The sequence below is a fragment of the Bicyclus anynana genome, chromosome 12 (genome assembly GCF_947172395.1).
Source record: "Bicyclus anynana chromosome 12, ilBicAnyn1.1, whole genome shotgun sequence".
Classification (NCBI taxonomy): Eukaryota; Metazoa; Arthropoda; class Insecta; order Lepidoptera; family Nymphalidae; genus Bicyclus; species Bicyclus anynana.
In genome coordinates this window covers 3,674,167-3,688,296 of record NC_069094.1, presented here as the reverse complement: position 1 = coordinate 3,688,296, position 14,130 = coordinate 3,674,167, and the positions used below count along the sequence as shown (strand labels likewise).

General features: G+C 35.9%; 1 protein-coding gene across 2 annotated transcripts in view; it reads left to right on the top strand.

The window, feature by feature from the left end:
* LOC112043479 (tachykinin-like peptides receptor 99D) overlaps positions 1–14,130 on the top strand; it is a 109,032-nt gene that overhangs the window by 75,872 nt on the left and 19,030 nt on the right. For both annotated transcript variants that reach the window (XM_024078899.2, XM_052884731.1), the window contains exons 2-3: positions 11,585–11,738; positions 12,500–12,653. In XM_024078899.2, the coding sequence (XP_023934667.1) occupies positions 11,598–11,738; positions 12,500–12,653 (295 nt within the window). In that variant the 5' untranslated portion in view covers positions 11,585–11,597. The remainder of the gene's footprint in view (positions 1–11,584; positions 11,739–12,499; positions 12,654–14,130) is intronic.

Here is a 14,130-nt window from a genome sequence, read left to right as displayed (position 1 = left end):
CATGGATCACTTTAACTATTGCAGAAAAAATGCATTAAAATCCGTTGAATAGTTTTGAAGATCTAAGCGAAAGTGATTTAATACTATGTAACGCAATAATGCTTTTGTCACTTCTTACTAAGAACTACAATTGCAGTGTTCTTCTATGTGATGTTCACTATATCATTTACTAGCTCACCTCCCGCGGTTTTAGCCGTTAAGTTTCCACCACCGTGAAAACTCTGATAAAATATCCGTAATATCCGTATCTATACTAATATGATAAAGCTGAAGAGTTTGTTTGTTCGATTGAACGATCTAATCTCATGAACTACTGGTCCGATTTGAAAAAAAAATCTGTGTTAGATAGCCCGTTTATTGAAGAAGGCTATAGGTTATATATTATCCCAGTAATCCTACGGGAACGGGAACCACGCGGGTAAAACCGCGCAGCGTCAGCTAGTAAATTAATATAGTTGATGTGACTCGCTGATTAATAATTTAGGTATTTTTTTATCAAAGTGGGAAACAGCAGGTTTATTGGTACATCGATATCGATATCGATATCTAACATAATTTTTTTTTTATTGAGTAAGAATACAATAAGGAACTTAGGCTAACTTATCCTAATAACTATACAAATCATGCCCACGTGGAATGGTGGCAAGAATACTGGCTGAATAAAGTAATATTTAAATTAAACTTTATGTTTATGCTGATTGATGTCTGCCTTTTTGGTTAGTAACTGTACGAAGGCTAAATTCGCTGCTTATCATCAAAACAAATTAAAAACGAGGGTATAAATCGCTCGTCTCTTTAACACTTAATAATAATTTTAATTAACGTGTTCCTAAATTAATGGCAACAAAGATTAATGCTTAAACAATAGTTATAAATAATATGTTTTAAATAACATTTTAGAAAATAAACGACGTGTTTTCCAGTGTTTTCTATCTTTATTTTCAATCTGTTTGTTGAGAAAAGATTGCACGTTGAGTTTGGCTTTAGTAAAGTGTCATATCCGACCTCCGTGACGCAGTGGTATGCGCGGTGGATTTCAGTCTTCCCTTTCATCGTGTGTCACGCTTCCATCTAAGATCGCATCATCACTTACCATCAAGTGAGATTATAGTCAAGGCCTAACTTGTGAAGAATAAAAAAAATAAAAAGTCCCATAGTCTGTGTTTACTTACCTGTTACGTTACGATTGTATCGTCGTCTCTTAGCTAGCTTAGGGTTTGCCCACCCTAGAATGGACATGGGATCAGCCGAGGGTTCTAGGCTACCGATATAAAAGTCTATTATGATCCTCAGAAAAAAAATGTTTTTTTGTATTTTGTAATAATTGTAAGTATTGTATTTTTAAGATTATTTTAAATCTACTATATAAAAATAAGTCGGGTTATCCTTCCTGACGCTATAACTCCAGAACGCACGAACTGATTTCCACGGTTTCGCATTCGTTTGAAAGGTCTCGGACTCCGTGAGGTTTATAGCAAAGAAAATTCAGGAAACATTTCAACGTAGGGTAGGGGTAGCGTATGGTAGGGGGTAGGGTAGGGGTAGGGTAGGGGTAGTTGAAAGTTTACATCGAGTTTCACGCAGACGAAGTCGCGGGCGTCCGCTAGTTTTGTAATAATTTTAAGTATTGTATTTTTTAGATTATTTTAAATTTTGTAATAATTTTAAGTATTGTATTTTTAAGATTTAGATATTTTATGTTAATTATATCATTTATATCTTTGTACCTATGCATATGTACCTACAGGAAGTCACTGGCCCTTAAGTCACGGGCTTACCTAGTTTAAGGGTCAGGACGTCATTGTAATTTGTGTATTGAGTTTTTTCAAATAAACAATTCTTATTATTATTATTACACTAATGAAAAGCCTGAAGTGGGGAGCAAGGTCCCCCTAGGATTTATCCTAGATACGCCAATACTCCTTGTTTCGTCTTGAACATGTAATACATTCAGTTTAATGACGCCCGCCGCACAGACGGATAGCGTCACTTACGTTTATACACGACCGTTTGTTGGGTTCACTTTACGAGTTTCGTTTGTCTGTGTAAAGGTGAATATATGGTATTTTTTTCTCACTAGTTCGAAAATGTTTCTTTGTTGAAGCATGAACTGTTTTCAATACCTACGTTGGCTTTTCAACAGGACAGCATCAAACGACATCCTTGTTCGATACTGAAAATAAAGTTATTGAAGTAATTTGACGACTTTATTTTACAACTAAAAAAAAATTATAAATAAAATTCAACCGACTTCAAAAACATAAAACATACTGACTAAACTAATAAGCGAAAAATAACACATCATTCTAAGTTCTATATATATCGTATTATATACTAACTGATGATCAGTTTGAAGGCGGTGCTGAAAAAAAAAACACGCGTCGAAGTGAGAACCTCCTACTTTTTTTTGAAGTCGGTTAATAAGAATTTTTTAACAGTGCATGAACAAATTCAAGAAAGTCTACGTGAAAAATAAAGCTTTTGTAGGCAGTAAGTTACATTTGTTAAACATAACAATGTTATTTTTTTAATATCAAATATGAATTTTATAGCACTTATCTTCCATCATGAGAAATTATAAGACAATCCAATAACCCCAACATTAATTTTCAATTTAACTTTCAAGTTTTTTGGAAAAAGGCCGAGAAGGTTCACAGATAAAACTAATAAAGATCGTAACGAAAAAGAATTTAATTTTAAAAGTAATATCATATTGAAACAATAAAAGATCCTTCTATTTATATCGATGTCTTCATCTTCATAGACATGAATAGCGAGGAGACAACAAAGAAAACACCGCAGTTTTATTTCTAAATAATGAAGCTATTTTCTAGTAACTGGGAGAAAGATAATAAATGACCTAATTTCTTCCGGACATATTTCTCCGCGGACGTACAAAGCATTCACCTTAATAGACATCGTACTTCAGGCAGATAGCCTGTATTAAGTTTTCATAGTAAGTAGCATCATCATCATCGCACTTTTATTATACTAGCGGACGCCCGCGACTTCGTCTGCCCTTAGAACTCTTTAATCTAACCCTTTCAATAGTATCGCTGTAAAAATGGAGTAACTTCTTCCGTTATCCCATGATTTCCTGTCACTTCTTTACTCCTATTGATCGTAGCGTCATGAAAAGTATACTATAACCTGCCCAGGAGTATGAAGAATTCATACCCTTCTGTAATACAGACAGACAAACTGTCTGTCTGTATTACAGAAGGTAAAATTTTACTGAGAGCATTTTTGGCATCACTGTAGTAGATCACTAGTCACCCCCTGATAGTTATTTTGGAAATATATTTCATGTACAGAATTGAACTCCCTGCAGATTTATTATAAGTATAGATTACAGCTGGTACAGCAGGTAAGCAAAGATTTTAAACTATTAGATATGTTACATGCCTACAGAATCACCGCAAAAAGTGATCGGAATTTAACTACTCTTCTCTACTACACATGCACAATTTTGTGTAATTTACTTACATTATATATATAAGTATTTATATAGCTTTTAAACTTATTATATTAAAAAAGTCAATTCTGTACATATATTAAACATTTTTGAGAACAAAAAAAGGAACGGTAGCTGACGGTAGTGATACTTTTTAATTCGTTTTTTTAGAAAGCACATTGTATCTAGGTACAATGTATATATTACAGACTTCAAATCAAACATCGCGAATATTTTTTGACTGCTTGTTTGTATTATTCAAAAACCAATGGACTCATTTCGGTTTATGCAGGCAGCTTACATTAAAACGTTGCGGACTTAAAGAAAAACATCCATTTAACCTTTAATAACGGCGGAGTTAAGAGGTAACAAACATAAAAAAAATCGCGTTGAACTCTTTTTTGTAACGTTGGTAAAAACCTTAATTTTAATTCATCGCGAATGAAGGTTGTCTGCGTCATAAAATAAAATATAGAGATCCATAAAATTATATCGCATTTCTACATATTTAGCGAGTGACTTATTAAATTCTCTAGTTGATAAAAAATAAATGAACGGATCAAATATTCTCGTCATAAGTTCCATCTGAGACCGTGGAACCAATCAAATTCTCAGACTAATTATCTTCTATAGGACCTGACTAACGCTAGACGTTACCCCTCTGTCAAAATATATGATCATGATCTAACGAGTTCATACTAACTACGTCTATAGAATCGATGTTTCATAGTGTTAGGATTACACATGTGTGTTTTACGATTCAAAATTTATAGTTGTGTGTAGTGTTATTAACGATATTTTATACTAGCACATCTTCACTGAGGCGGACAAATGTGCATAATTGTCTTAATCTCATTTAGACATTTATTAAACAATGACAGTTATATATGTAAATAATACCTAACTTTTGTTTGCAATGTCGAGTTGTGTTCAGGAAGTGTAAAAAGCATATATACTTAATTATATAACGTAAGTAAACACAAAATCATGCATGTGTGCGCTCAATGCAGTAGCTAAATTTAAATGACTTGTTGTGGTGATTTTGTATGTACGTAACATAAACTACTGTTACACATGCGCATTTCAAGCATGAAAGCGTGTTACTATTGAGCAGTTGCTACTTATTAGCATGTGTATCGCAACATACTTAGCACGTTTTTAGCATGCTATTTTAGAGCATGTGCAACAGTACCTTTAGTATAAAACATCATTGAGTGTTATGACACAAGATATATATTTTATTGATGTTTCGTATTTTTGATGTGTGAGTTTACCTCGTCCCCCTCAAAAATCGACGAACAATTTTGTTGGTGAATTCGAGTGCGTGCGAGAAATTGAGTACAAGTCTAATATTAATTGGTCTGAGATCGAATTGGTTCCTTTTGATCTCATGCTTATGAATTACAAGTGTTTGTTGGCATAATGGTGTTTGATCGAGGCCGTATGCTAGCTATGGCTGCCATTGATGTAAACTGAACAGATGACGCCTGTTAGCTATGGGAAGCTGTGTTACGTTTACTCAGTCATTTACTAAGTGCCCTGTCAAAGGTTTGGTAAGATATCTTATGGTTTGCCTTGGTTGGACTTATAACAACAAAGAAGCTTGATTTAGGTTCAACGACAAAAATCACTTTGACGTCCGCGTGGCGCAGTGGGTAGTGACCCTGCTTTCTGCATCCACGGCCGTGGGTTCGATTCCCACAACTGGAAAATATTTGTGTGATGAGCATGGGTGTTTTCCAGTGTCTGTGTGTATATAAGTATTTATATGTAGTATATAATTGTATATTAATATTATAATATCAACTATCTTAGCACCCATAACACAAGCTACTCTGTATGCTTACTTTGGGGGCTTTGTGTTGTTTAAGTATATTTATTTTTATTTTTTTATTATCATTTATATCAATAAGGCTTAGTTTATATGCACTTGCGAAATGTCTGTTAAAAATATTATTATAGATAATGGTGATAATAAATGGTCAAAAACTTAAAATTAAAGGACCACGGCGCTGTTGGTAGCCTCGTTTCTAAACGCCTTGGTCCGAGAAGAGCCCATAACAAACTCAGCCGAAAGCTTTCAAGTTCGAAAATATTTTTCAAGTTGTTGGATGTCTGTCCTAAATACTTGATTTCCGTTACCATAGGAATACAGGGATAAAATATAGCCTATCTTACTAGCTGATAGTACAGCTTTTCATACGTGAAAGAATTTTTAAATAAGACGAGTGGTTTAGACGAGGTAGCTACAAAGAAACAAATTTACTTTCGTATTTATAATATATATTACTAGCGGACGCCCGCGACTTCGTCCGCGTGAAACTCGATGTAAACATTCAACTACCCCTACCCTACCTATATAATAAATATTTCTGGTTGATTTTTTACACCTTGTGTTCGAAAAACCCAAATGTCTTATGGAACCCTATTTTTTTCCAAAATGAAATTTAGCCTATGTTACTTGTGGATAATGTAGCTTTCAAATGGTGAAAGAATTTTTAAAATCGGTCCAGTAGTTTTTGACTCTATTCATTACAAACAAACAAACAAATAAAAGATACAAACAAAGTTTTCCTCTTTATAATATTAGTATAGATATAGATTAGCAGAATCTCTCGGTTTCATCCACGTAATTTCCATTCCCGTAGGAATAAGAGGATACACTCTCTCTGAATCACCATTGACAACATGTTCGGCTCATTGTTAAGCACGAGTCTCACAGAATGAGAGGGGTTAGGCTAATAGTCCACCACGCTGGCCCAATGCGGATTGGCAGACATCACACACCTAGAGAATCAAGAAAAGGTTTCCTTACGTTGTTTTAACTCCGAATCGAAGGCAAAGGTCATATCCACTGGCTATCACGGATCTAAATCTAAAGACTCTCTGAATGCTGCATTGGTGAAAGCATTTTTCAAATCAAATCAACTTTATCACATTCTAAGTAAGACAGTCAGCAGAATTTAATAGTGAACTGTCTCAGAGGATTAGCAGTTACTACGTTGTCCGTAATAGATTACCCTGTAGATTGTGTTGTGGCAAGACGGCAATTAATCTTGAGCTTTACCCACAAAAAGACCTTATAAAAACAGATTCGAAACACGTATATAGAGGTACTTGGTCTGAATCAAGATAAGACTTCCTTTTGATACTTATTACTTTCTACTTAGAACTTTTCTTTTTCTTTGCTATATTAAAAGATGGTTTAATAGGATGGTTTTTAGATTTAAATTGTTGTAAATCTTCAACTCAAACGAAAATCGTTTTTCGTTCTCTCTGTCTATGGCATTTTAGCTTCCAATAGATTTTGGTGATTTTTTAATAAATTAAATTAAATTTTTTAATAAATTAGTTACTAACTCTCAAAAAAAGGAGGAGGTTCGACGCGCATGTTTTTTTTTAATGTTTGTTACCTCATAACTTCGTCGCCGCCGCCGCACTGATCAGAAGGTAGCACACACGATGTAATTTTTCGCTTTTTAGTTTGTTTTTGTGATTTTGAAGTCGGTTCAGTTTTTTTGTTAAAAAGATTTTATGAAAACAATCTTTCTATATGAATATTCTCTCTGATCTCGGTGAGTTTAATTTTTATAGCAAGTAGTCATTCAAAAATTAAACTTAAAAATGAAAGTTTTCATATTCCTATTAATATAACTTTGTATTATTTGACCCTCACAAATAGAAAATAGGCTTTAGGACTAAGGGTTTTCTATTATTTTAATGTAATGTTTTCAGAACTGAAAAAGCATGCAGTACCTAATACAAAGCGCTAAGTTAAGATGAAGTTCAAAAGCTTCCAAAATTAAACTCACACGTCACTCACTCACACTCACATGCATGTTGCAACAGAAGAAACAAATAAAACATTGTAATAAAGGTATGATTTTGGGGAGGTTCTAAGACCGGTTTATTATCATCATCATTATCAGCCGATGGACGTCCTCTGCTGGACGTAAGCTTCTTTCATGGACTTCCAAACGACAGGTCTTGAGCCACCAGCATCCAGCGGCTCCCTGCAATCAGCTTGATGTTCTCAGTCCGCCTAATAGAGGGTCGACCAACACTGCGCTTTTCAGTGCGGGGTCGCCATTCCAGCACCTTGGGGCCCCAACATCCATCAGCTCTTCGAACTATGTGCCCAGCCACTTCAGCTTCGTGATTCGCTGAGCTATGTCAGTAACTTTGGTTCTTTTTTGGATCTCATCATTTCTGTTTCGATCAATCAGAAAACCGGATAATACGAAAATATTTGTATAATTATCAGGTAGGATAAAACTTTTAAAGGATAAAATTTTGTATCAGAAGTATCTTAAATCTGCATTAAAATTTTAATTTTACTTGTTATTCCGTTGGCAACTAAATTAATTAAAGCTTTAATCATTTAGATGATTTATATAATACTAGTTTAAGTCAGTTATGTAACTCAAAGATTTTATATTAATAAAATACCTTACGTTACGTACAAAATCACCCCCAAAAAGTGTTCCGAATTTAATTAGATAATTATAGTTTTTAAAGTTAGCTGTCGGACTCATCACAGAGGGGTTGTGGTTCGATCCCCACCTCGTTGGTCTATTGTCGTAACCACTCCTAACACAGTCTTTCCCCACGAATTGGAGGGGAATGGAAATATTGGTCGTATTTAAAAAGATTTCAAAAAAAAAACTTCCTGGATACGCAATTCGACATTTTAGACATTATTTAGGTATTATTTGTTTAAATATCTTTCGTTGTTTAAAGAGTGAATAAATGAAATTAAGATAATTAGCCACTTTTGATCGCCTCAGTTTCGACGCGCTAGTGACATATCTATAGTGTAAAATCATTGCTTAAACTAGTCATGGCCGGCAGTAGCTACAATTAGAGCAGCATAAAATCAATTCAGAAATTGCAGATCTAAATTACGGGTCCAAAATTGAATTGATGGGACAATGATAAATCTAAGTTCTACAAATCCAATAAGTTGGATATTTGGAATGATCGCTATCGTTTTATGCCTCACCCCCAAGATTAATTATCTTAGCGAACTGATTGTCGTATTTTGAGGAACTTTGAGATGTGGCATTGTATGTATGAATGATTTATCTGTTTGATTGATTTCCTGCCTTTTTGCCATGTCACACTGAGATAACGGTACACACCACCTACAGATTTAGAGACATTAGCTGAAATAAATAGACAGATATAAATGTAATTTTCTCTTTAGTCATATAGCGAAAAGCTTCGACCAACACCTTAAGAAGTTTTCGCTTAACTGTTGGATATAGAGTCGGATACAAAAAGCAGTTATTCCTTAGACGGCGTGTATTGTGAGGAGGTTCCTCACTCTGAAGCCCTGACCACCGGTTGCTTGGGCACTCGAACGTCCCGCAGCGGGAGAGTTGATTTTTTTTTATAAATTTTTAATAGTGTTTTGTATTTTATATTTATATAGACATTGTTAACAATTAAAAAAGACTAATAAATAAATGAGAGATAAAAAACTTTACTCCAAACAACAAACAGACACTTCAATTTATAGATTAAAAAAAATATGAAAACTCAATTAATTTTCAACACAAAGACACATAATCAAGACTGCTACGTTTCAATTCAGGTATTTAAAGCGAAGTATCTATGGATAGTGGTAATTGCATTTTGTCATTTTGTATGCACGGTCGAGAACCGTTTGACTAATCACATTACGGACGCTTTCTCTCCGAGCCATAAAGTACGATAACTGGACAAAATAAACCCGTGGATATTTGTCGGGGCCTATTTATATTGGCACTCGTAACTGTAAATAATTATGTTTGTTTCGGCTTAATTGCCGAATGTCGTGTTGCTAAAGCGAGTCTTATTGTTTAATTAAAGTTCGACGGGCAAACGTAACAAGGGAGGGACTTGGCGCAGAGCGATGGAACTTGGCAAACATTTGCGCAATCCACACAAGGGTCAAATTGCCAAGCTCCTAATGAGTTACTTACTCATCTGTCGCGTTAAGCCAATAGTTTTGTGCTAAGCAAATAATGTTTTAGATTTTAAACTTTAAGGTCTTCTGCAGATTGCTCGGAAATATTTTCTATAACACTCGGATTATATTATGTGATGGACCTTCCAATGCATAGCTTTAAGCAATGTGTTAAAATTTACTTAGTCGAGGTTACTACAACATTGAAGAGTTCCTCAAAGATAAAAGCGCTTGGAGGCCATTGGATAAGCTTCCACCTTCACACAAAAAGTAAAACTATAAGAAATTGTAATGTTATCATCAATTGTTAATTATAATACTGTATGATTTTTTAAAAAGAGCAACTGTTGAGTTTCTTGTCGGTTTCTTCTCAGCAGAATCTGCCTTCCGAACCGGTGGTAGAATCCTTACAAATAGTCAAATGACGTGTTGAAAAGTGCTTGTAAACTGAGCCTACTTGAAATAAATGATTTTTGATTTTTTTGATTATATTCTTTAACAAAAATTAAATCACAATTTTCAAGGAACATGTGTTCTAAAATGAATACTTTCGAATTCACCTCTATTTTTCTCATTTTATTATAAAGTATCGAATTCGACAGAGAGAGATAGAGGTGCATTCGAAACTTGCATTAGCGTTACATAAAAAATCGCTACGGAATAGCCCTATACTGATTTTACATCAGTATAGGGCTATTCCGTAACGATTTTTCCGTAACGAGCGACTGAATTGACTGAAGTTTACTCAGTTCGAATATATAATAATGTCCCCTTAATTTGTTCATATACATAATCGAACTAAACATAATGAGAGATAACGTTGAAAGTTAATTATTGGGAATTTTCAAGCAATTTTTTAAGGCGATTATAAAGTTTAAAAAGGAATTTTTAAACTTTATAATCTAATCTATAACTAAAATCCGCATCGTACGGATCTTATGTACCTACCGTGAAATTGAAAATCCGTTTGATGAGATGCATCCGATAGGTACGACGCGGTTCTGTGGACGCCTTAAGCCGCTTGGTAACGTAACGCGTTACGGCGCCACTGTCTGTCTTCCCTGTCCCTGCATACGGCAGCAGCTGGTGTGAGTTATAACTTCTGTCGAGCTTCAGAGACACACACTATTTTTTATAAAACATTGTCTGTTGACATGAAACTAGAAAATATAAAACTGACCCGTGCTGGGAATCGAACCCGGGACCTCTCTCTTGGGAACAGCACTATCAACTGCGTGAGAGGGGTCTTCAAATACCTATCCAAGCGTTATTACATCCAAGCTCGCGCCGAAGGATCAAAAGATAGAAAACAATAAAGCCAATACATTCCTTTCTTTTGTTTTAGAAAAGCTGCCGAACTCGCATTTCGTATTAAATGAATAGCTGCAAGTATTTATATATATAAAGTGATTATATTAAAAGCTATATAATTATCCTCATAGGACAATGTCAAAGGTTTAGACCCACTTCGTTCTTTTTAACACGCTTCTAATAGCTTCACTTGTATGTAAGGAAAATCTTGGAATCTAATTGGACCCACTTCCCGGTCTTCGATTGGGATGAAATTTTGCACACGCTGTGAGTTCTGATGACAATACATGACTAGCTAAGAAACGTCTTTACAAATCCAATATGGCGGCCTCCCCAATATGGTGGATGTCAGGAATACGAAAAAAATAGTCACGTGACTTAAATCCTATATGGCTAAATGCACCCCCATGATATGGGTATCAAATCAAAGGCTTTGCTGTCAGGAATACGAAAAAACATTCCATTCCTTTCGTAATTTTTAGTGCGTGCTTAAGCCGATGGCCGTTAGGGTCCCAAGGTGCTGAAATGGCACCTTGGGACCCTATACCCCGCACGAGACACCGTAGTATTGGTCGACCTTTCACCAGATGGACAGACGACATCAAGTGAGTCGCAGGAACTCGCTGAATGCGGCTCAAGATCGTGATGTTTGGAAGTTCCTACAAAATGAATGTCCTGCAGTGGACGTCCATTGGTTGATATGATGATGATGATGATGATGATAAGTGGTTGTTAATGATTATAACATTATCAGATCACCCTGAGCCCGTCATTCCGCATTGAAGCAGATCCATAAACCCTCTCCTATAATACGGAAGGCCTAGCCTAGATGATGAATAATGAATTAAAAGTGTTTTCCTTGTTGACAGGCATTGATATGCTATGATGCTGGACGAGCTGGGTCCAACATCAGCCACCAACTGGACCACGAGCTACACGGACCTGCCCAACTACTACATTACCTTCTACGACGAAGCCAACAACAGATATGTCAACACAACGAATCCTAGTAATATTACACAGGTAATAATTGTTTTATTTAAAGAACTAGCAGAAACTCGCGGTTTTACCCGCGTAGCACCATTTCACTCGGGGATAGTGTAGCTTCCCAACAGTAAATGAATTTTTTTAAATAGGCTCAGTAGTTTTAGAGCCTATTCAATGCAAACAAACAAACAGTAAATTATTTCCTCTTTATAATATTAGTTTAGATATTTACTATATCTTTTCAAATATGACCGATATCTCTGTTACCCGCCAATTAATCGGAATAGACAGTGTTTTGCGTGGGTAAATTAGTTTCGCAGACTGAAATCGAACCCACGACTTACGACATGAGTCCGGCTCCTTTACCGGAGCTATTGAGGCTTTTAGACATACATTCTTCTCATACTGTTAATAGCTGCTACTACTTAAATTTCCTGAGTACTTCCATGAATTGTTAGCATACGGACATAGGATACTTAGGGTAGGGTAGGGCTGAGTAAGGGTAGGGTAGGTGTAAGGTGGGAGTAGGATAGGGTTTTACGCAAAGTCGCGGGCGTCCGCTGTAAGTAATAATTCATTGGGTTTTTTTTCACGAAAACCCATTTTGTAATTATTATAATAATTATGTCACATATTCCTCTACAAATAAATAAAAAGCCTGTATTATGAGAGGGTAAGACAATAGCCTAATATCCAGGGATTGAACCCGAGACCTCTTCGATATGAGTTCGGCCCGGCTTTGAGGCTTTTGCGTGTTTTACAAGGCTAATTTAGAAGGATTTTTTTAATGCCACCAGGTATACCAGTCGTTCATCCTGCCGTGGTGGCGCCAGGTGCTGTGGACGGTGCTGTTCGCGGGCATGGTGGTCGTGGCCACCGTGGGCAACCTCGTGGTCATCTGGATAGTGCTCGCCAACAAGCGGATGAGGAGTGTCACCAATTACTTTTTAGGTGAATATTATTGACTAGCTTTGTATTACCCTAATCTATACTAATACTTATCCTAATGATTGCTGTTTCCGGTAATAGATGGCACTGTAAGAAGATAAATTAAAATAATGCTTCGTTGGTCTAGTGATTAGCCTCAGATCATTAGGTCCAGGGTTCGATTACCAGGTGTACCATTGCTCTTTAAGGACACACTGGGCATGCGGGTTGGTCATTCGCAGGTCTGGTTAGGTGGATTTACAAAACGGAGGTCCTGGGTTCAATCCCAGGCTGGGTCGATTGAGAGTTTCTTAATTGGTCCAGGTTTGGCTGGTGGGAGGCTTTGGCCGTGGCTAGTTACCACCCTACCGACAAAGACGTACGGCCAAGTGACTTAGGGTTCCGGAACGATGTCGTGTAGAAACCGAAAACGGGTGTGGATTTTCAACCTCTTCCTAACAAGTTAGCCCATCTTAGACTGCATCATCACTTACCATCAGGTGAGATTGTAGTCAAGGGCTAATTTGTAAAGAATAAAAAAAGACCTTATTTTTCGTTTATTGTACTCTGTTGACGCGAGGTTTGTTCTTTGTAATGTCTACGAATAAATAAAGCTTGAACTGGAAATTCTTTTCAAGAATCATTGCTTTTATAGGCGTTGAAAGTCAAAAGTTGTTTCAGTTAACACAAAGTAAATCACTTTGCATTATTCCCGTACCAATGAATATAAATTAACGGCTTAGTCCAAATTAATGAGCAATTTTCTCCAACCACCGCTAATTACACGACGAACACTCCAATTGGGGAGCCAAAAGCGCCAATTAATAATAATAATTGGGGGCTCAAGGTTAAATTACTATCGGTAGTGATTCTAAGGTCTTAAAAGTCAAGACTGTTTTGTAATTCTCAGAGCTGTTTGATAAATTAAGGAGGGAAAAGTTTAAGTTGTTAAATTATTTGGTAAATAAGTTAGTTATTCCATCGAAAGGGAATTTTAAATTCGAAGTTTCAAAGCGCATCTTACTAATGTTATAAACGCGAAAGTTTGTATGGATGTTTGGATGTTTGTTACTCTTTAACGCCGCTACTACTCAAGCGATGTGGCTGAAATTTTGAATGGACATAAGTTTTACTCTGGATTAACACATAGGCTACTTTTTATCCCGGAAAAATCCACGGTTCTCAAGGGATTTGTATGAAAGGAATGAAAGTAGCCTATGTGATAATCCAGAGTAATGTCTATTTCCATTTAAAAAATTCAGCCAAATTAGTTCAATAGTTGCGGCGTTAAGGAGTTACAAATATCCAAACAACCATACAAACATCCATACAAACATTTTATTTATTTATTTATTTATTTATTTACAACATTACAACAAACATCAAACAAACATCCATAGAAACTTTCGCGTTTATAATATTATAGTAGGAAATTCTCACTGCTAAGCTCGAGTCTCCTTTCAGAATAACAGGGGATAGGCCGATAGTCCACCACGCTGGG